Here is a 23,217-nt window from a genome sequence, read left to right on the forward strand (position 1 = left end):
TAATTAATATTTTTGAGGTTATGGACATCATGAAACTAAAAATGCATTAATAGATTTGATGAGGGAGTTAGGTACTTAGAAAAAGTTGTTCCATTTCAAAAGCAATCAAGAGGAGAGTCATTTAAAAAATAATGTAAGTGTCGTTGCAGTGTGATTCCAAAGAACTACCAACATGTCTTGGCTTTGGTATTTGCTGTGAAAGAGATCCAGAAGAATCCCAATGTGTTAACTAATATGACCATAGGATTCCACATCTATGACAGCTACTTCAATGCCAGAATGACCTATCAGAATACCCTGGAACTTCTCTCCACCTGGCATCGGCCAGTCCCCAACTATAGCTGTGGCATTCAAAAGAATTTAGTAGCTGTCATTGGGGGACTTGACTCCGAAACCTCCATCCACATAGCCAGCATAATGGATACCTACAAGATTCCCCAGGTATGACTCCATCATCAACTGTGCAGAATTCACAGTTTGCCATGAGTTCAACTATTTGGGATACTCCATCATCCTCAGAGTGTAATGTACAGCAAACTGATTTAAAGTAGTTTTGCAATAACTGTTGGCATAACGCAGATGGGTTTCTAATATTTTTAAAGGTAGAGATCAAGCAAGGTAAAAATGCCTAGCCAATGAAGTGCTTCTCTGTCTAAATATGCAAAGATTTTTATGGCTCATTCCCACTTACATTTCAACTGGTTTGCAATTTGCCTTTGCTCCGTGTTGGTAAATCAGTTCCAAAAGGTCTGTTGTTCCCATTATGAACGTGGATCTTTCCATTATCCCCTTGTAATTGCTTCTTTGTTGGCATGCTTGTCATCCTCACTAGTTTGCACCGCTTCAAAATAAATGTCAATCATCTGGGTGTCATCAGTGATGTAAGCGGCAGCCTGGGTAGCCCAGTTTAGGAACTATATATATATATTTAAAATAAATTCATAGAAGATTCAGTTGGTTTTGCAACTACTTACCTCACTATGAGATGCTGTCAGATTGCCTGGATAATTGCAAGTAGTTGCAAAACCAATAAATCGAATATTCAATCAAGTGCAGAGAGAGAAGGGGAATGGTGGATCTACCAAAAACTGAGGAGAGATGGTAAACAAATCTCTGCCATTAGTCTCTCCCCTCCAGAATGATGTGATTCAGATCTGTCATTCCCACTTGTTGAACATGCTTCAGCATTGATTCTTTCAAAAAGAACTGCTAGGAAACTAGTGTCTGGAAAAACCAGTTTTTTTGTGTTTGCCTCACTTTATTGCGATAGAAATCAAAGTAGGATCAGAAGCGGTTTCAAATGAGAATGATAGTCATATAACCCAATCAGCAATTCACTTCAAATCATAATGGAAATGTGCCCTTAGAGATTTTCAAGCTCTTCATTGTATGCTGCCATAATATCATAAGCACATTAGACAAACTCTGCTGGCTTGGACACATGGTATTTCACAGTTCAAGCATTCTTTTTAGTAGTGATATGGATTAGATTGCTTAACACAATAGGCTGGAGTATCTACTCAAAAGAGTTCCTTAACTTTTCTTTAGGAGGGGAGAGGATGTATAGATGCAAATAAGCAACTCAGACTCTGATCTACACAGTCATGGCGAGGGGCATGGAATATGCAGGGCTTTTGGGGGTAAAATCTAAGAAAATGCTGAGATACATCTACATCAGTATTTATCTATTTGGTCTTAGTAGATATATGTGAGAAATTATTACAGAGTATTGCATAATATAGCTATATCATGTTCTCCTGAACATTAAAAAAAATATTCATTACTTTTTACTTAGGTCACATTTGGTTTTCTTATTCCACTGACTGGTGGCAAAAGCAGATTCTCTTCCATCTACCAGATGCTCCCCAAAGAAATCCATCAGTATATTGGGATTGCTCAGCTTCTTTTGTATTTCCAATGGACTTGGGTTGGGATCATTGCAACAGAAGATGATAAAGGAATACACTTCATGCAAACATTGATGCCAGTGCTTTCCAAGAATGGCATCTGCACTGCTTTCACTGAAAAGATACCAGATGTATCTGCTGTTTATGACCTGAAATACCTAATGGAACACACTGGAAACATGAACCATTTTCTAAACCTGACCAATGTCACTGTTGTAAATGCACATACTCAGACCTTGTCAGCTTTCATGGCTTTAATAGATCTTGCAAGAATAATGTATGTGGAAGAGATAGCTACAAGTAAGGTATGGATTATGACCTCTGAATGGGCTTTTTCATCACACACTTTTAATGATGGCTTGGACTCAGAAGTATTCTATGGTGCCTTATCCTTTGCAGTTCATTCCATTGAGGTGTTTGGTTTTCAAAATTTCCTTCAAAGCCTTAACCCTCTCTATCCAGAAGGAGATGGGTTTTTGGGGACTTTCTGGGAGCAGACATTCAAATGTTCACTGCCAAATTCTAATACAGATGAGGGGGACATGCAAAGATGCACTGGAGAGGAGATGTTGGAGACCCTTCCAGGAACATTTTTTGAAATGAGCATGACTGGCCAAAGCTATAGCATCTACAATGCTGTCCATGCCATAACACATGCTTTACAAACCATGTGCTCATCCAGAACCAAGCATAGATCAACCGCAAATGGGAAAAGATGTGATGTTTTGCAGCAGCAACCCTGGGAGGTAATGTCTTTCATCCAAAGCAACTCCACTAGTTTGAGAATGCCAATGTCTTTGATGGAACTGTTTAAAGGCAACACCTTTGACTATTCTCTTCTGCTTCCTTTTTCCTTTTTGTACAAATGCTAGCAGCATTCAGGTTAAGATCATTTCCATTTTCCTTGCCACACTCTTTCTTCATATGTAGGCTTCCTTCCTTACTTTTCTCTTTATGAATCCCCTTACCTATTTATTAATGCAAAGAAAAATGAAGTGTGCTTATAGCCCTGTTCACATTTCCCATATTACTACTTTTAAAAATACACTATAATAGATGCCAAAAGGCTGGTGAGATGGGGAATCTGTGGCAAATGTAAACATGGTTTGAGTCCATCCTGTTCATATCAGCATGAAAAGTTTTTAGTTTGAGCAGAGATTGTGGGCAGCAGACTGTAAGTCATCTATCAGTCTGGATATCACATGTACTAGAATGCGTGGGCAATGAAATGAATTTTAGCTGGTGTTGGAAACACACCACACTGGAGCTGCAGAATTAATGTTGTTCGACACCATTTTAACTTCAATAGCTCAATGCTATGCAATTCATAGCTAGTCTATACATAGGAGGATGGTATGCACAACTAAAGATAAAACTGCTCTTGGGGGAAAAAAGGAACTTTCTAGCTCAGGAATAAGAAATATTTCTGAGAAACAGAAATGTGAATATCTCAAACACCCTTTAATTAAAAGACGTAGCTGTATTAGTCTGGAGAATCAGTTTACAAAGGAATCTTGTAGCACCTTTGAGTCCCTAACTGAAAGAGAGAAGTTGGTAACATGAACTTTCGTAGACTTGAGTCTACTTCCTCAGATTAAAAAGAAACTGTGGCACAGTTGCAGTCTGTTTTCATTGTGCGTTTTTCCCTGACTTGATTTACCTTCCTTCTAGCTTCACTCTTTTCTGAGGAGCACCTCATTTAACAACAGTGTTGGAGAGGAGGTCCATTTAAATAGCCATGGTGAATTAGTGGCTGGATTTGATATTATCAACTGGATCATTTTCTCAAACCAGTCCATCAGTAGAATCAAAATTGGAAGGATGGATCCAGAGGCTTCTCCAGGCAAAGAACTCACTCTTGAAAATAAGATAATCTCATGGCATAAAGATTTCAACCAGGTGGGATCTAGCAGTATATTCCAAAAAGGTCTAAGCAGAGATATTTGCATGATCATCAACCCCATGCTTTTGTCATATTATCACGCAATCATTTCACTTCCAAGATACCTTAATTACTGTATATACTCATGTATAAATCTAGGAATTTTAGTCAAAAACGGACCCCCCAAAAACCTGAGCTGACTTATCCACAGGTAAATAAGTACTGTATTTTAACTCATATTAAAAGGGGAACCATTCCCTGGTGAAAGGCAAGATTTAACCTATCCTGGAAGTATTGTCCACCCTCTCTCTCATCCATTCAGCCTTTAGGATGAGCACAAACAGTTACGCCTCCTGGAACTTTGTGAGTTCTTTGGCATTGTTTTGCTCTGCTTCATCTTTTAGATTTTTTGGTACATGCCCCTACATTTTACCCTCTACTTATCCATGGGTTATACCAAAATCCATAATTTTGATCCCCAAACCTGCCCTCAACATATACATGCGGTAAACTTATAATTGAGTATATAAAGTACGTCTAAAATTAGTTAAGGGAAATAACTGGCCAATCAACAACATTTCTACTTATTCTTTCTAGACTTTGCCACTTGCGTTGTGTAATGAGAATTGTCCTCCAGGATATAGCAAAACAAAAAGGGAAGGGGAACCATATTGTTGCTATGATTGTGCTCCATGCCCAGAAGGAAAAATATCAGACAAGAAAGGTAAGAAACATACAGAGCTTTGAAAAACGTAAATGCCATGGTGTGTGTAAACTACAAAATGTGTGTGTGGGGGGGGGGGGGGGACAATGAGGGATAGAGACACTAATCACTAGAAAATAACAATTATCAGTGAACATGAGGCACTTAAGGGTAAGTGCTATTACAATATGGGGAAATTATGAATGAGAAAAGACTCTCTTTCTTCAGTAGATTTCACATTAGCACTTCGCCAGCTGACTGAGGAAAAAGCTTGGGCCAGGAGACACTGCATAGCTGTGGAACAACAATGGTTACACATTCATAACTGCCTTAGTAAATTCCAATCATTGTGTTTTATTCTTTCGAAGCATAGATTTTAAATTGTTTTCATATTGTTGATAGTTTAACTCGATTTTAATGTTGACCTTCTGCATCCTTTAACTGTGTTGTATCTATTTTAATTTGTTATCTGTCTTGAGTTTCAGTCCTGAGGGAAAGGTGGGATATAAATAAACTTCATCATGATAATCTAATAAAAATGTATAGCTGTTTGGAATATTTAACATGGTCTCGTCAGTCCAGTGTTTCATGGCAGGACACAGCTCAGTGGAAGAGTGCATCTATGGCATTTGTTTTCACCTGTCTCTAACGATTTACAAATGTTTGTACCTGATCACAGTCATCAAAGTTGGTACATTGTATAATAGGACCAAAATGAACACCTTAGTAAGGATTTGAACCCCATTAATCAACTATTTCAGGAACGTGAAGTTGAAGGCTTTCATGGCCAGCATCTATAGTTTTTTGTGGGTTTTTCGGGCTACCCACAAAGCTCCACGGTATCCTAAATGTCATATAGGGATCAAGCCAGTTCAGCATTTCCTTATATGCCTCCCACCCTCTCTAATATTTTGGGAATATTTTTTAAATTCACTCTTCTTTTTTATTTTCACATAAAAGAATTCATTCTTATGTCTCTTAGGGGCAGATCAGCACTTAAGGATGCTTTCAAAGTCAGAATTTTATAAAGGAAGAGAGACCAATATTAGGGAGGGAGCTAGGAAGTTCAAAATATCATATGGGGAAGAAACTAATTCCTTATTACCTTTCATTGGTCTTAATGTCGCATGCACTCTTTTTTTCAGATATGGATGACTGTTCCAAATGCCCAGAAGACCAGTATCCAAACAACGATCACGTCAAGTGCCTTCCAAAAATTCTAACTTTTCTCTCGTATCAAGAACCTCTTGGGATTGCTTTATCTTCCGTGGCTTGCATTTTTTCTCTGATCACAGTTCTGGTGCTAGGGATATTCATCAAACACCGAAACACACCCATTGTCAAAGCCAACAACCGGGGTCTCACCTACACCCTCCTCATCTCCCTCATCCTCTGCTTCCTCTGTTCCTTCCTCTTCATCGGCCAGCCTCACGCAGTTACCTGTCTCCTACGACAAGCCTCTTTCGGCGTCATCTTTTCAATGGCTGTTTCTTCAGTCCTGGCCAAAACCCTCACCGTGGTTCTGGCTTTCATGGCCACAAAGCCAGGAAGCCAAATGAAGAAGTGGGTGGGGAAAAGACTGGCATGTCCCATGGTTCTTTCCTGTTGCCTTATTCAAACAGGGATTTGCGCTGGGTGGCTCTGGGCTTCTCCTCCTTTCCCAGATTTGGACTTCCACTCTTTTTCAGAGGAAATGGTGGCAGAATGTAATGAAGGATCCCCCATCATGTTTCACGTTGTTCTGGGGTACATGGGAATCCTGGCTCTCATTAGCTTTGTTGTGGCTTTCTTTGCCAGGCGATTGCCCAGCACGTTCAATGAAGCCAAGTTCATCACTTTCAGCATGTTGGCTTTCTGCAGTGTTTGGGTCTCTTTTCTCCCAACTTATCTGGGGACGAAAGGAAAATACATGGTAGCTGTTGAGGTCTTCTCCATCTTGGCTTCTAGCGCTGGACTGCTGGTTTGTATCTTTTATCCCAAGTGCTATATAATTGTAATGAGAGCTGACCTGAATTGTAAGGAGCAGCTACTAAAAAGAAATAAATAGACACAAGGGCTGTGTCTTAGCTCCACTGTGTAATAACCCTGCTCTGATCTGACCTCTTTACTGACACACACACCAATTTTAATCCAAACTGAAATCAACTTGGGAAGTCACACAGGATCCCCAGTGCAAAGTCACATCAGTACAAGGGGTCTTCCTAATGTCTGCACTTGTTTCCTGTATTGGTTTATGCCTGGTTACATAACCGTAACTGCAGCAGTTTTTTTTAACAATTTGCATATTCACTTAATCAAATAGCTTTTATTTCCTCTTTGTTCTCATTGCCCATCTGTTTTTCTATAAAGTGAAGTTCACAGAGTAGGGGGAGGTGAAATGCTGCCAAATACAAGCACCAAAAAGAGGAGGCGGGCAACACTACCTTTTCCAGATTCCAGTACAAAAAAGGAGCTACCTTTCTGTGGTGGGAACAATCAGGGGACCCCCTCCTCTTGACCCACCAACCTGGACTCATCCTCCCTCCATCCACCAACCCCCAATTCTTCCACCACAATCACAGTTCAGGGGTCAAACCACACATTTTAAAAAGCCAGTTCTTCTCCAAAACAGAAGCATGAACTTTAGGATTTTAGAAATTACCTTAAAGCCCTCAAGCATAGAAAATAGGTGTTTTCATATTGGAAGGAGAGGAACTTTGTGTGTTCCAACAGGACTGGGATCAAGGTAAAGATGTATTATTTATCTCATGTAGATTCTGCCTACAAGACTTTTGCAAAACTGCATCATTCTTCAGCCATTAAGGGGTCATTCCCACTACAATTTGAAGCGAACTGTGATTTCGGGTACATGACCCTCATTCCCATTTGAAACCGATTCCGTTCCTCATTGGATTGATTCCAGCTGTGATGAAGCAGGGCAAGTACAAAAAAACCCAGGTTTTTTTGCTGTTCTTTTCAGAAGAATTGATTCTGAAGCGTGTCCAATAAGTGGGAACAACAGATCAGAATAAATTCTTTCTGAGGGGAGGGTCAAATGGCAGAGGGGTTTCTGTGTCCCATCCCTCCCCAGTGCTGCCTTTTTGGGTCCTTTTTAAAAAAAAAAATTAATTGAAAAATCGATGGAATGGTTTAGCAACTACTTGGTATCAGGAAACAAACAATAGCAGCATTTCTTGAAGCAAAAAGCTCCTTGCACTTATAATTTCAAATACACTGTGAAATTAATGCTGCCTTTTTACCTGAATGGATTTTCTGTAGCAAAAGAGAGAGAGAGAGAGAGATGGAAGATGAGAAGAGGGGACCTGGGACTTGTGTTATGAGTAAAGCATGCTATAATGTGCAACCTCCATAAAAATGCAGAGAATTAAGCATGATAAAAGCCTTCTCTGGAATCACTCAAAAAAGAAATAGAATGTCAAATGGTTCCCTGACTCTTGAGGTAGCTCCCTTGCTTTACTGGCATCAGGAAAATATGGGCCCGTTACAGACGGGCACACTAGTATGCGACGAGTGCGTACTAGGGTTAGAAAGGGGCATCCTTTCCAGACGCCCCCAACCCTAGTACGCGCTCGACGCGTACAAAATGGCGGCACCCATTCTACATGGGTGCCGCCATTGCTACATCACAACCGCGCCGCCTCCAAACGGAGTGGCGTGGTTGTGACGTATTGGCTCTGCGCTAGGGCGCCTGGGGCATCCTTTTCATGGCGCCAGAAGGAGCTCCAAAACGGAGCTCCTTCCAGGATCTGCGCCGCTGGTGCAGCCTCTACACGCCATGTCCACGCCGTGTCCACGCCGTGTCAGGGTGTCCTTGGGGCATGAAGCCCCAAGGACACCCCTTTCCAGGCTGTGGGGAAGAAGCCTTTTGCCACTTCCCTGCGGCCTGGAAAACGGCGGATCAGGGCCTCAGAGGCTGCCACTGTGGCAGCTGAGGCCCTGATCTGGCGGGGAAAGGGGCGGGAACAGGCTGCCCCAAAGAGGCAGTCTGTAAATCGCCATAGTGTTGTCATGCAGGGGGTGTATGCACATATTCGCAGATCACCATCTCACCTTTCCCTTCTCTATATGCTTGTACTTGATGGGGTTACATAATGAGGGTCCTGTTGGCTTTCCACACAGGTGTGTGTGGCAACAAAACTACGGTTCCTATAATTCCCTAGTATTGATCCAGGGCAGTTAAAGTGGTCTCAAACTGGATTATTTCTGCAGTGTGTTTTGGACTTGAGACAAACAGATTCAGGTTTAGTACTGTGGTCAAATTCACCCTTTCACATAGCACACACCTTCTGCCTGTTCCACATCAAACTGGTCTAGATCACTGTGGCATTCACTTGTCTAGTTCTGATATTAATTCACTCAGTGGATGAATCACCGAAAAAGCCTATTACTTGCTACTGTGTTGGAAATTATTGTTGGGAAGTATGAGAGACACTACTGGATCTGAAACAGGATAGTCTGAAGCAGAATAGTTATAATGGGCAAGGTAGAAGCTGAACAATAACCACTTCCATGCCCACCTACACAGACACACAGAGGGTCTAGCAGAGAAAACAGAGAAGCTTTCTTTCCATGTTATTTCTTACTTGCATGGAATACGGAGAATGAGACAACGAGAGAAGAGGAAATGATTGCAGGTTAGAGAAATGCAGGTGTGCTTAAATGTATTGTCATCATCAGCAGCAGCAGCAGCATTTTATTTATAAAGTGCCATTATTGCACATGGAGCTTTACAAGTACAGTTTCCTGCCCGCTGGCTTATAATCTAATTAAGATATGACACAAAATTAAAAGGGTGTGTGGGAGGTGAACAGCTCCAGCAGATACTGCCTCTTTTTCCCTCTTTCCAAGGCCACAGCAGTGGCAATTGGGATGAAGGCTCTGTCTTGGCCTAGGCATGATATGGCTGTGCCAGACAGACAAAGAGGTAGTCTTTATAATGCAAAGTAGCAATTAGTAATACCTTTATTAGGCCAACCAAAATTCATCTAAGATACGTTGCAAGCTTTTGAAGCCTCATTTGCTTCTTCATCAAGCAAAAGTGTTAGAAACCATATAGGAGGAAGAAGAACGACCATGTAGTCACGGGCTTACATTTAGTCAAGGTGTTGTTGTCTGGAGATGATGATGATGTTTTCAGAACCAGAATACTTGGTCATTAACATTTAATTTTATTTTGTTGTGATATAACAATACAAACCATACTTCGCATCTAAATTCTCAGCTTCTAGACATTTGAACTATCATGATAACAGCTCCAATTCATCTTCTGTTAATGTAACCAAATTATTTTCTGTTCTTGAGAAAAGTATTTTCAATCTATACCCAGCATTTCTTGCTAATATGTTAATTAATCCTGCTAATGTTTACCTGGCTTTTCTCAATATGCAAAAGCTCTACAAGTTATCTGTTGCCATTCCATTATTGTCAAGGACTTTCCATTTATTGCACGCCACACTGAATTTCCCTTTAGTTTCATCACAACTATGCAATTGTAGACATGCCTCAACTTTAGATCATTCACTGATATTCGTCTCTGCGGACACAATGACCACAAACCAGACAGAGAAGAGTTTGTAGAGAATTCACCTACAGAAGTTAAATATATTCATTAAGAAACCATGCTAAAAATATATTAAGAAAAGCCTCAAAAGAAGGAAGACAAGCACATGCTGAGTAAATAGCTCAGCACAAAAGGCTGTAGAAGTATCATCATGATTGTAATATCCCTAAAACTTCATTTGAGGTATTCATTAAACATACTGAGTTCTCTTGCTAATGCACTTTAAATATTTTATCTTAGTCTAATCAACCTTTGCACTTACCGTCTCTCATCATTATGAGAGTTCAGGCCCAAAAGACATATCCATAGTAAGGCCACTTGAGAGGAGACCAAAACTCAGTGGGAACTTAAACCTAACTGTTCCAGATCACAGATTTAATGTAGCACAGGGTAGGTATCATCTCCTGATATCAACCCCCCACAAATTGTAGAAATAGCTAATTATATCCTGAGAAACCTTGGTGGGTATGACTGAATATGTGGTAAAAACATCACTGCAGATTAGACAGTATTTTCATTTATTAATGATGTTACTAAAATTAGGTACATGGTTTACAAATGTTCAGAAACAGATGCATTCGACATTTGTCTTACTACACCTTTCGGTTGGGGAGGAGATTGGTACAAAGGGATTTTGTAGGTCCTTTAAGGTTAACTGAGCAAAAGAGTACTGTACTAGCATAAGCTTTCATAGACTTGGTCTATCTAGTTCCTCAGATGCATGGGGTGAACTGGTGCCCAGTAAGGACTGGGTATGATGTTGTGGTGAGAAGTTAAGTTTTAACAAAAGTCACTGAAGGACAAATCACACAATCACAAATGGAAAGCTGTTGCCTAAGACCCAGGTAAGTGAATGGTGGAGATAGTTTTGGGACATTGTCTGTGTAGGTTGGGAACCAGAAAGGAGATATAATAAAATGGCTAAGAGCATCTCCATGAGGCTCGTGTTAACTAACATTATAACATGTGTAGTGCTCCAGGAGGCCACTATCTCTGTAGACAGACTGGAGTTTCTGGAGATACAGACAGCCCCCCACATTTGCTGCTATCACTTTTACGGATTTGATTATTCACAGATTTGCTTAATATGTTCTATCTAGGAATGTTTAGGTCCCCTTACAACTCTTGCATTTAATTAGTCTCAAAGGTGCTACACAATCCCTTTGCATACTGATATTCTAGACTAACATGGCTATGTCTCTGAATTCTTCCCAGATTGGTACTGTATGGTTGTTTGGTAAGGGAGAGGTAGCTCAGAGCACAATGTTAACAACAGACCTGTACAGGTGTGGGGCACTGCTCTGGAAGGTAGCTTTGTAACTCATGGAACAGGAAACACATCAGGTCTGAAACAAACATGGTAGCCAGAAAGTCTAGAACGTGTGCAAAAGGTAAGTAAATGACTAAATCACTGCCTGAGCCTTCAAAAACCACACTATCAATACCAGAGATGCATTTGGTGTTCTATAATATAGGCTAGTTGTTGTGTGGCTTGGTTTCCAACTTATGGTGACCCTAAGGTGAATCTATTACAGGACTTTCTTGGCAAGATTTATTCACAGGGGGCTTGCCTTTGCCTTCTTCTAAGGCTGAGAGAATATTACTTGCCCAAGATTTCTATGGCCGACCAGGGATTTGATCCCTAGTCTCCCAGCACAGTTGAAGTCCAACATGCAAAACACTACACCACATTGGCTATGATATAGGCCGACAAAGTATCCAAACCCCAAGCAATTTACTTTGGCACACAATGCTGAAATGCCCACAAGCATGCCTCCTCATCCCTCTATAAATGGAAAAAGAAGAAATTAAATAACCATGTCCTGCCTTTTCCTGACACCAAAAATCTGCTGCCTGAGGCACCGGCCTCACTGGCGGCAAGCCCTGAGCTGGTGCTTCCATATATGTTACATTCTGGTTTTTCTGCATGTGAAACTGGTGGTGAGCTGAAGATCTCCCATAAAGAAGGTGTCAGTGCAGGAGAAAGAATCATGCACCCCTCCCAGTGCAGTTTGGAAAAAAACCCAATTGTACCAGCAACAGCTTCTTTAAAAGGTACACTGTTATTGAGATATGCTCTGTTTGACTGAGTGATTGTGTGATTATTTATGTAAATATTTACTCTGTAAAGATTCTGTAAACTTTTAACATTTCAATTTTTCCTCATATGCATATTAGTTGCAAACTACGTACTGTACTTCAGAGCGAGTCATTTCTGGACATAAACACTAGAGGGCAGTAAACTCTCACAACTAATTTGTGTCAAAATTTGAACTAACTTTCCACAAATCTGACTGTACTTCCAACAACTACAATCAGATACATATTGAGAAGTAGAAATACCTGTACTAGAGTCCAGAAGCTGTTATTTAAACATTAAAAACAACGTGCCTGAGAAGAGAAGGTGCAAAATGCTTTTCCTGCATGCCATTTCTCTGCTCTAAGTATACTCCAGTTTCAAGATTTCAAATAATAAATAAAATAAAAATAATTCAATACTGAAAATTAAAACCAAAAACCATTAAATATGGTTGCATTGGCTTGGACACATTCCAAGAGAGAGGGCTAGGCACTACAACAGCCCAAGAAGCTGGAGATAAAAGGTGGAAATTCCAGTCTGTATACATAGATGATGCTTGAAATGCAAAAGGTAAGTTGCTACATTAACAAGGCAGCTAGGTCACTATGTCCAGTACACTAGATATATAGTGTACTATTTTACCATCCTAGGAACAATAGTGGAGTCTATTTTACCATCCATTTTATTGGCAGGTCTTTGTCCATAGTACAAAAGTACCAGTGAAATTTAGATGAAAAATTGTTAATGACTTAAGCCCAACTCACCTCATGTGCAATAACTTAGTCTGGATCCAATCCAGGGTTTAACAGTGAGCCACTCAACTAAAAGCAACAATGAGAAAAGGAACAGGAAGGAAGGAGATACGGTAGGTAAAAATCAAATCCAGACAAACGCCACAGGGATGGAAAGATCAAAACTTAGGCAAAGTAAGAACAGATATGTCTGAGTCCATTGGAAAAGAAAGAGACACATTAATAAGCCACAGTGAAAATGCATACATCATGATGGAGTGGTGTGTCTCCAAGAGCTGCAAATAACTGTGACTTATTTGCTCTTTTGACCACATAATAAAGTCAAGATTAAGCAAACCTTACAGCCAAAGTAGTACGCAGCAATATTCATTCTGCTTTTACTGTGGTTTAGAGAGAAATTACATCATCATGACGAAAATAAGTCTAGAGAATGTTTAGGAAAACCAATATTAAGCTGGACTCCCTGAGGAACAGAAAAATCCACTTGAGACATAATGCATCCTCATCCCTTACAATGAAAACCTGGGTGAACAGGCAACCTGTGTCTTTCCCTAGCAGGTGCCCTCCTGATGTATTGGGCTACAGTTTCCACCTGCTTCAGACAGTATATGCATACTGATCAGGGATGTTGAGAGCTGCAGTCTAACACACCTGAAGAATGCTTGTGGGAAACAGTTTTAGGCCTACAGATGTCACTTTCTGCTCCCATATCACATCTGGGACATACTGAAGGAGCTAACAATGCAGTTGCATGCTGACTTGGAAGTAAGTGCCATTGAACCTAGGCTGAAGCCTTAGATATGGAACAGTGGATAAACCCTCCCTTGACTCCCTGATGCATAACAATTATCAGCCTGTATCGCTATTGCCTTTTTTGGGGAAGGTGATCGAGAGGGCAGTTGCTATCCAGCTTCAATCGGTCTTGGATGATACTGATTATCTAGACCCATTTCAAACCGGCTTCCGGGCAGGCTACGGAGTTGAGACTGCCATGGTCGCCCTGGTCGATGACCTCCGTCTGGGCATGGACAGAGGTAGCGTGTCCCTGTTAGTGCTCTTAGACATCTCAGCGGCTTTCGATACCATTGACCATGGTATCCTTCTGGAACGCCTGAGAGAGCTAGGAATCGGGGGCACTGCGCTCCAGTGGTTCCGTTCCTACCTCTCGGGCAGATTCCAGATGGTGCAGCTGGGGGACGAATGCTCCGATAAGAGGGCACTTACATCTGGTGTCCCTCAAGGAGCCATTCTGTCCCCCATGCTATTCAACATTTACATAAAACCGCTGGGAGAGATCATCCGGAGGCACGGGGCGCGGTGTTATCAGTACGCTGATGACACTCAAATATATTTCTCTGTGTCTCCGACTGATGCAGTGACCAAGGATGGCATCTCTCCTCTGGATGCCTGTCTGAGGTCAGTAATGGGCTGGATGAGGGAAAACAGACTCAGTCTGAATCCAGAGAAAACAGAAGGGCTCGTGATAGGTTCCCCGGGCCCAGGAATGGATATTTGTCCACCTGTCCTGAACGGGATCACGCTTCCCGTGAAGGACTCAGTTCGCAGTCTGGGGGTGCTCCTGGACTCGTCGCTCCACCTTACATCTCAGGTGGATGTGACGGTCAGGAGCACCTGTTATCAGCTTCGGCTGATACGCCAGCTGCGACCCTACCTGGGCCAGGGGGACCTTGAAACAGTGGTACATGCTCTGGTGACCTCTCAACTGGATTTCTGTAATGCGCTCTACATGGGGCAACCCTTGTACCATACTCGGAAGCTTCAACTGGTTCAGAATATGGCAGCAAGACTGGTCACTGGATCCTCCAGGGCCAGTCATATAACACCTATCTTTAAAGACCTCCATTGGCTGCCCATTCGCTTCCGGGCGCAATGCAAGGTGTTGGTTATTACCTATAAAGCCCTAAATGGCTTGGGCCCAGGGTACTTGGAGGACCGCCTCTCTCCATACAATCCGCCCCGCACACTCAGATCGGCCGGGAAGCAATTGCTAAGAGTTCCAGATGCAAGATATACTACCACCACACAGAGGGCCTTTTCCACCTCGGCCCCCAAGCTCTGGAACTCGCTTCCTGGCGAGCTCCGCTCGGCCGCCTCTCTGGACCAATTTAAAAAGGGGCTCAAAACACACCTTTTCCAGCAGGCATACCCCTAATACCCCCGAGATAACCCCTTCTCTCCCCTCACTGTTGCACTATTGTGCTAGTTTGGACAGTTATTCTATTGTAGTATGTTTTTAACTGATGTTATATTGATTGATGTTTTATTGTATTTTGTTGACTGTACTATTGGATGGTCTAAGTGTTGTAACCCGCCTTGATCTTTGGAAAGGCGGGCTAGAAATAAAGTTTTTATTATTTATTATTAAACAATTTCCCAATTCAAATCCTGTCTTGACCATGAATTTACCAGATTGCATTACATAAGGCAATCTCTTTCAATTACAAATTCCTGAAATACTATGAAAATACTGATATACTTTAATAAGATTGCAGTTTGGTTTGCTGTGATAATTTATATGAAGAACCTTCTAGTATTATTCTGGACAGACGACGTCAAGGAGTACAACATAATTTTAGTTTCAAGCATCACCCTGCAAAACCTGCTAGAACCATGAAAGCTGGGGCACATAGAAATACTTTTATAGCCAGAAAAACACAAAATAATATTAGCATGGAAATTATAAATTATAAAATAAATCTAGCATGGAAAACCTTCTTTACTAAATTTAGCATGTTACTACAAATAGCAAAATGACAGTTTGGAATACAGAATTATCATTTGCATGTTTCAATTTTAGTTTTATTTAATGTTCTGAGGCAGAAAAACCCTCCACTGCTTTTGTTTTAGTATCTGCACATTTTTTTCATGATTCTCACAAAGGCGGAATATCACAACCTATGACCAATAGCACTAAAAGATTCGCCATGTTAGTCTTCATCCATTGTTCCTGCACATTTCTTCCAAGACATATTGTTAAAAAGTAATTCCAAAGAGTTAGTGGCAAAGAGGCTATAGCTAAGCTTTCCCCAGTCTGGTCTTTCTAAATGCACTAAGCTTCATCAGCCAGAATCCTCAAGCCAACTGGTTCAGGGATTCTGGGATCTCTAATCCAAAACATATAGCAAGCACCAGGCTGGGGAAGACTGAACTATAGACAACTTTCTTGCAATGGGTGGAAGCTCAAGTTTCCAACTTCAACACTCCAGTATTTAAAACATGAGGTGTAGACAAATGGAAGCTTATGTTAAACATATATGTGCACTTAATACCCTCAGAAGCCTCTTTGTGCATCACCATGTTCCTCTGAAGAACCTTTACAATAATGGCATGTGGTCTGGAATCCTTAACTTCTTTCCCATGGTTCTGCTCTTCCCAAGTACAATTTAATCACAGCATGGCTAACATGACTCCCCATTGGCATGGCAATGAAACTTCCAATTCCACCATTTGTAATCTGGCAGACCTGGAAAACTACTGTTGTTGTTATGTACCTTCAAGCTGATTCCAGCTTATGGCAACCCTACCATAGGGTTTTCTTGGCAAGATCTGTTCAGAGGAGCTTTACAACTGTGTTCCTCTGAGTATGAAAGAGTGTGACCTGCCCAAGGTCACCCAGTGGGTTTCCCTGGTGGAGTGGGAATTCAAACCTTACATTTCTCAGAGTCCTAGTCCCAAACAACTACATCACTCTAGCTCTATCTGCAACAGTATCACAGCCAAGATCTGGACCAATATATGGCATTCTGTCAAAGGCTACTTCCCAGGTATGGCTTAAATGCCTGTAATGAATCATTTTTGCACCCACCCCTTGAGTCAACACACAGAAGGTACCCTTCCATTCTCGTGAGTTCTCCGGTGAGCAAGGAGTTCTTTCTGTTTGCTAAAAGAATCCCCACATGCATCACAAACGTATGGCCTGTCACCTCGGTGCCGCCGCTGATGTTTGTAACAATTGGACAGGTCCCCAAAGGATTTCCCACACTCGGCACAGCGGTAAGGTTTCTCACCCGAGTGGATCCTCAGATGAGTAGTGAGGTGGTACAACCGGGTAAATCTCTTTCCACAAACAGCACAAGGGAAGGGTCTCTCCCATCTATGGATCCCTTTGCGCAAAGCAAGTTCTTGCTTGGCACGGAAGCTCTCCCCACACTCTTCAAACTGATGAGGTTTCTCTCCCCAAAAGAATGCTCTTGCCTGGCTTGCCTGGTCATTGGTTTCCTGCAACGTTTCCTTGGCCCTGCTGGTCTGTGAAGGTAAGACTGCTGGGCGCTTTCTTAGCCTCCGTCTTTGGAGGCCAAGCTCATCTTCTGATGAGCCATCTCGCTCACCCAAGTGCTTGTCCTCTTCCCAGTCTGATGAAGTGCCCTCACCCATATTCCTCCATGATTGCCTGGACATCTCTAGTGAGTTTTCAGGAGGGCATTCGGTGGTTTGGCTGGTAGTCCCGGCACCTGCTGACATTTTAATAACAACAAACATCCAATTTTTTACTCCCACTATAACATTCAAATTACAGTTGGTCCTCCACATTTATTACAGATTTTACTTCTGCAAATTTAATTATTTGTGGATTTAATTTACATGTTCTCTCTAGGAATCTGTAGGTCCTCCAGCGTGACTCTGTGGTCAGCTTCCAACAGAGTCACGCTGGAGGACCTACAGATTCCTAGAGAAAATACTTCTTTAGGCATTTTTAGGTCTTCCAGCATGATTCTGTGGTCAAGTTCTAGCTGATGTTGGCCACAGAGTTGCACTGGAGGACATCAAGATTCTCAGGTGTTCTCTTGGGTAAAAAAAGAAAGAAAGAAAGAAAGAAAGAAGATCATTTTTACACTATTTGCAATTTGTCCACTTTCACTGGAGTCTGGTGCCCCTAAACCCAGAGAATGTGGAGGGGTCACTGTATTCCCAGAAATGGGATGTGCCTAAGGAGTCATCTGTACCTGTAATTTTAAACAGGACTTTAACTTCATGAATTGTATTACAAGTGTTTTGTGAGGATAAGATTTTGTTTAGTTTTCTAAAGTGTACATTTTCATCAATGTGATACAGGTTGTACAGGGTTGAACTCATAACCTGTGGTGATGAATAAATAACTCTGTAGAGTCTTGGACAGAATACTGCAGCCTTTGCTGCCAGACTAAATCCTCAGGCTATTAGAAGACAAACAGACCAAAACAATTGATACTTTTTTGTGCTTTTGCAAAGCTTGCAACCTCCTCCTCCCTGCCAAAGAGCACGTGGATACTTGTTCTCTGGTTCTTCACTGACCTCATTTTAGCTCCTGTCAGCACACCACTGTTGAAGGGATGATAAACAGTACAGTTGCTGCTCCATTTTAGCAGGGGATCCATTCCAGTTCTCCTCCTTCCCAGGAAAATGGGAAATCACCGATATTCAAGCCCCATTGGCTTGAATGGTGGTGCATGCCCCATTTTGTCCCAGTTTGCTGTGCGTGAATGGGCAAGAGATGCAGATTCCAAGTCTATGAAAATGGAGGGACGACTCTACTTATCTACTTACTCCCTGAGCATTCCCATTCAGAAACAAAACATAGTAGCAAAGGGCAGTTCAAGCTGTTTCCAACTCAGCATACATCAGGTGAACAGCGTTCTTGAGCCATGCCGTATGAGTTGAGAATCTAGCAGCCCTCCAGATCATGGGACCTTTCACATTATACAATTATAGCACTATAATTCAACTTTAAATGCCGTAACTGCATCCTATGGAATCCTGGGGTTTGAAGTTTCTTGAGGCACTGGAACTCTCTGGCTGAGATACCCTGACTTAAACCCAGAACTCCATAGGACAGAACCATGGATGTAGGGTTGCCATAAGTGAGGACCTCCAAACCGGGACAAATGTAGGACAAATGTAGGGCAACATTTTCAAATGTAGGACACATTTTTATAGAAATGGAGGACGCGCAAAAAATGAGTTTGTTTTTTTTAAAATGTTAATATAAATGCATGTTTTTAGGCATGATCAAAATGGAGGACATTTTGGCATTATTCTTAGACAGATGGCAGGAATGTACTTGCCCTCGGGTTCAACTGTACTTCTCAGAAGTGTGTACTTGGGCAAGGGACTGTGGTTTTTCTTCACTGCGCATGAGTTTGTAAAAATCACAGCAAGTTACATTAGCCGTGCCTCAGAGGCTTGTTGATATCAATATCACCATCATCATCATCATCATCACCACTATAATTGGCCAAGAAAGGCAGACTTGTTAGCATTCAAAGCACCATAAATACACAAAAAATGCACTTGCGTATATTTAATAATAAAAAATAATGAAAAAATAAACAAGGCAGGGGTGTATATGTTTGATAATAAAAATTAATGTAATAAAATAAAAAACAAGCAATAATAAAAATTAATAAAATAAAACAAAAACAAGCAATAATAAAATTAATAAAATAAAACAAGCTATAATAAATATTAATAAAATAAAATAAAAACAAGCTATAATAAAAATTAATAAAATAAAATAAAAACAAGCTATAATAAAAATTAATAAAATAAAATAAAAACAAGCTATAATAAAAATTAATAAAATAAAATAAAAACAAGCTATAATAAATATTAATAAAATAAAATAAAAACAAGCTATAATAAATATTAATAAAATAAAATAAAAACAAGCTATAATAAATATTAATAAAATAAAAATAAAAAGCAATAATAAAAATTTAAAATATTAAATAAAATAAGTATTTTATATTTTTAAAAATAATTTAAAAAACCCCAAAAACAAAGGCAGACCTAATGGCCACTGACTCAGCTTTCCTCCTCCTCCTCCTCCTCTGCCCCAATTCTGCCCTGGCCTAAGTTCAGGCACCCTTCCTCCGGCTCCTTCCTCCTCCTCCTCCTCCTCTCCCCCCTCCTCCTCCTCCTTATGAAGGCTGGCGCGCGTGCAGAGGGAAGCAGGGCAGGTGCGCGCGCGCGCGCGCGCGGAAGTAAGCAGGGAAGGCAGGCGCGCGGGGAAGGCAGGCGCGCACGCGCGTAGAGGGAAGTGGGGAAGGCGCGCACGCTGCCCCTGGCCCCTGCTGAGGCCTGGGCGGCGCGCAAGCCCTCCCAGTGGGGGCGCGGTGGCGGCGGCGCTTCTGCCGCCCGCTGAGGAAGAGGAGGAAGGCGGAGCCGGAGGAGGAGGTGTCTTGGCGCCGCAGCAGCCGCGTTAGCGGCAGCGGCAATGGCTGGAGCGGGCCCCCAAACCGGGAACAAGGCACGGGTGGGGGCCCAAACCGGACCGGGACCGGGAGGGGCCCCCCGAAACCGTGATTGTCACGGGGGCCGCCGGGTTATGGCAACCCTACATGGATGCTAAAGTGCAATAATTATGATGTGATTCTGTAATGTGAAGGAGTCCCAGATAATGTTGGTCTGCAACTCCCATCACCTCTATCCAGTATAGGATAAAAGATGATGGGAAATGCAGTCCAACAATATCTGGAGAGGCACACATTCCTTGCCCTTGTAGTGCAAGGATTATACACATGCAAGTCATTACCTATTTCTTGTGAAGGCTCAGCTTCTTCCCTGAGAATGCAGGTCAGCTCACATGGTGGTTCTATTGGTCCTCTTGATTCTACTGCATTCTGAGAGGGGCATCCAGGAGAGGTCTGAGGGCCAGGGACATCCCACAATGCACCAGCCAATGCCATTTCCTCCTCTTCCTCCCCTGAGGGCTCTCCTTCCACCTTCATATCAACAATGACCTGAGGATGGCAAAGAATATACAGTCAATGCTGGAAAAGCCTGCAGGATAAGGATGACAAAGAACGTAAGAAAGCCACTTTAATGGACTACAGCTCCCAGAATCCCCTGCCTCCTATAGTCAATACAAAGGCTGCAGTCCTAGACATCTAGAGCAGGAGAAAGAATCGTGCAGTCCTCCAGATACTGTTGAACTACAGCTCCCAGCAACCCTAGCCAATATAGCCAAGGATATGGGGAGCCACAGTCAACATCTGTAGGTCTGGACAGTTCCCATCACTATCTTAGGCTGCAGAAATAATCCAGGCTGATACCACTTTGAACTGCCATGGCTCAAGGCTATGGAATTCTGGGAATTGTAGTTTTGGGAGATATTTAGCCTTCCCTGAGAGCTCTCGTGCCACAACAGCAAATCCCAGAATCCCATGGTGTCAACCTGTATTATTTCTGCAGTGCAGATGCAGCTTTAGAGAGAAAGCCCTTCTGAAAACAGTGAGGCTTAGTTTCAAGTAATCATGCTTATGACTGCATAACATAGAACCCTTCCTGTGTCTACTCCCATGGAAGAATACAGGTGTGCACTAAGAAAGGTACCATAGTTCCCAGCAATCAGACTGAATCCTCACTCTTGCACTCTGTGTATGCTACAACGTAGATGTCCTATCTGAGTAAGTTTTGGAATCATGTTACGTGTGCATATTCAAGGTCCACTTATACACCTGGCAGTAGTCCAAGTCTCAGTCAACTATGCTCTATTTATTTATAAAAACATTTATATCCCACTTTAGATACAGGGATATCATGGCAGTGTATAATTTATAAAAATATTTCTAACACAAGTTAAAACAAAAGAAAATCACACAAAACAGAAGGCAAACCCCATAATCCAACAGGCTAGGGCATTATCAGTGGACTGCTAAAGCTTGGCTTCCCAACTCTGTACCAGTCAAGCCCTCAATCAAGGTGCCATAGCTCAGACAGCCTCAGAATGAAGCATGCAAAGAGGACAAGGACTAGGTTTCAGGCTGGTTATTAGGAGGCACTGAAACTTTTACAATTGCATTGAACTGAGCAATTTTAACACGTGCTCACATGGGCATCTGATTTTTCAGCCTCTTGCTGCTTCAAGACAAACTCCTCTGCCAGGTCCACAGCCTGGGCACAGGTCTCTGGGCGGCAATCCCAAACCCAGCTCTGCATTTCCTCTGGCAAGATAGTCAGGAACTGCTCCAGGATCAGCAGCTCCAAGATGTGGTCCTTGGTGTGGATCTCTGGCTTCAGCCACTGACAGCAAAGTTCACGCAAGTTCCCACAAGCCTGCCGGGGACCCTCAGCCTCCTGAAAGCAAAAACGCCTGAAGCGCTGCCTCCGGGTTTCACTCCCAACACTGCAGTGGCACAAAATGGCAGCTTTGACCTTCCCATAGTCTTCTCGGTCTCTCATGCTGAGACTGGTATAGGCCTGCTGGGCTGCCCCACTTAGGGCAGGCACCAGTCGGGCAACCCATTGGTCCCTGGGCCACTGGCAGGCATCAGCCACTCGCTCAAATGTAGACAAATAGACCTCAATATCATCAGCCAATGTGAGCTGAGGAACTTGAAGATTGCCCCATGCAGGGGAGGAAGCTGAGATAACTTCTGGCGCTCTTGGCTCATGCCACTGAACTTCCCAGTGCTGTAATGTCTCCTGGACTTCATCATTGGACTGTTGTGATGCTACACATCTCAGAAGCTCTCCAGATGTCCCAGCCTGGATGATAAAGGGGGATTTAGTTACATGTTTCAGGCCCTCTGCTAAGACAGAATCTTCCAGGTCAGGTTCCTCAATTTTCACCACTGACAGCAGGCCCTGTTTAAGCAGAATCTCATTCTGCAGTCCTGAGATAGTAGCTGTCATTCTTTTTATTCCACCTCTAAAATGAACTTTCAAACCCAGATTCACAGGTCCCCTTCCAAACCAGGGTGTAGCAATGCTGGGTCACCCTTTGAGAACTCAAGGACAAGATTTTGAGTCTTTACACATCCAGCATTCTCATGTAGTACAGCAGGTACACAGGGACAGTAGGTATACAATGACTGGGAAATCCAATATTTTTTCTGTCAAAGAAAATAAGAGAAATATAAACAAATTGTGGAAATATTCATTGTCATGTTCACATCTTCTGCTCCATCACTATCATCTCAAGCATAGCAAACAGACTTCAAATTTTAATCTTGCCAGAATGAAAAACAGGTTACAGCTTCCATGACCTTCAAACAGAGAAGTTCAGTTTCTTCCTTACTCCAGGGCTATGCCAAGAGAAGATGTGGCTGTCAAAATTCCCCCTTCTAATCAATTTATTTGTGCAAATTTTTAACCTACTCCATCTCTAGAAGCTCAAGGGAGGCAGCACCTTTTAAGAAAGGTGTGGGAAAGATTTCGCCCTCCAGATGTTTTGATTTATAATTTCCATTAGCCTCCCCGCCACCTGGAGCAAGCATGGCTAATGGTGATAGTCTGTGAAAACTGTCTAGAGTAAAAGGATGCATCCACAATGCAGAAATAATGCAGCTTGACACCACTTTAACTGCCATGGCTCAGTGCTATGTAATCTTGG

At 42.2% G+C, this 23,217-nt stretch overlaps 2 protein-coding genes across 2 annotated transcripts; one reads left to right on the forward strand and one right to left on the reverse strand.

Moving 5' to 3' along the window:
• Positions 1–234: 234 nt before the first annotated feature.
• On the forward strand, positions 235–6,539 carry LOC149303486 (vomeronasal type-2 receptor 26-like). The gene is made up of 5 exons (XM_089480739.1): positions 235–441; positions 1,796–2,653; positions 3,579–3,806; positions 4,387–4,513; positions 5,638–6,539. Exons 1-5 carry the CDS (start codon positions 235–237, stop codon positions 6,537–6,539), a joined length of 2,322 nt encoding a protein of 773 aa, XP_089336865.1.
• Positions 6,540–15,639: 9,100 nt separating this feature from the next.
• LOC149303487 (uncharacterized) lies at positions 15,640–22,538 on the reverse strand. The gene is made up of 3 exons (XM_089481053.1): positions 21,714–22,538; positions 20,416–20,623; positions 15,640–17,359 (listed from the first exon to the last, which is right to left on the reverse strand). The coding sequence occupies exons 1-3, from the start codon at positions 22,515–22,517 to the stop codon at positions 16,719–16,721; spliced, it is 1,653 nt and encodes a 550-aa protein (XP_089337179.1). The 5' UTR covers positions 22,518–22,538; the 3' UTR covers positions 15,640–16,718.
• Positions 22,539–23,217: the final 679 nt, after the last annotated feature.

The sequence above is a fragment of the Sceloporus occidentalis genome, unplaced genomic scaffold, assembly GCF_023333645.1.
Source record: "Sceloporus occidentalis isolate IW3139 unplaced genomic scaffold, rSceOcc1.0.p SCAF_14, whole genome shotgun sequence".
NCBI classification, from domain to species: domain Eukaryota; kingdom Metazoa; phylum Chordata; class Lepidosauria; order Squamata; family Phrynosomatidae; genus Sceloporus; species Sceloporus occidentalis.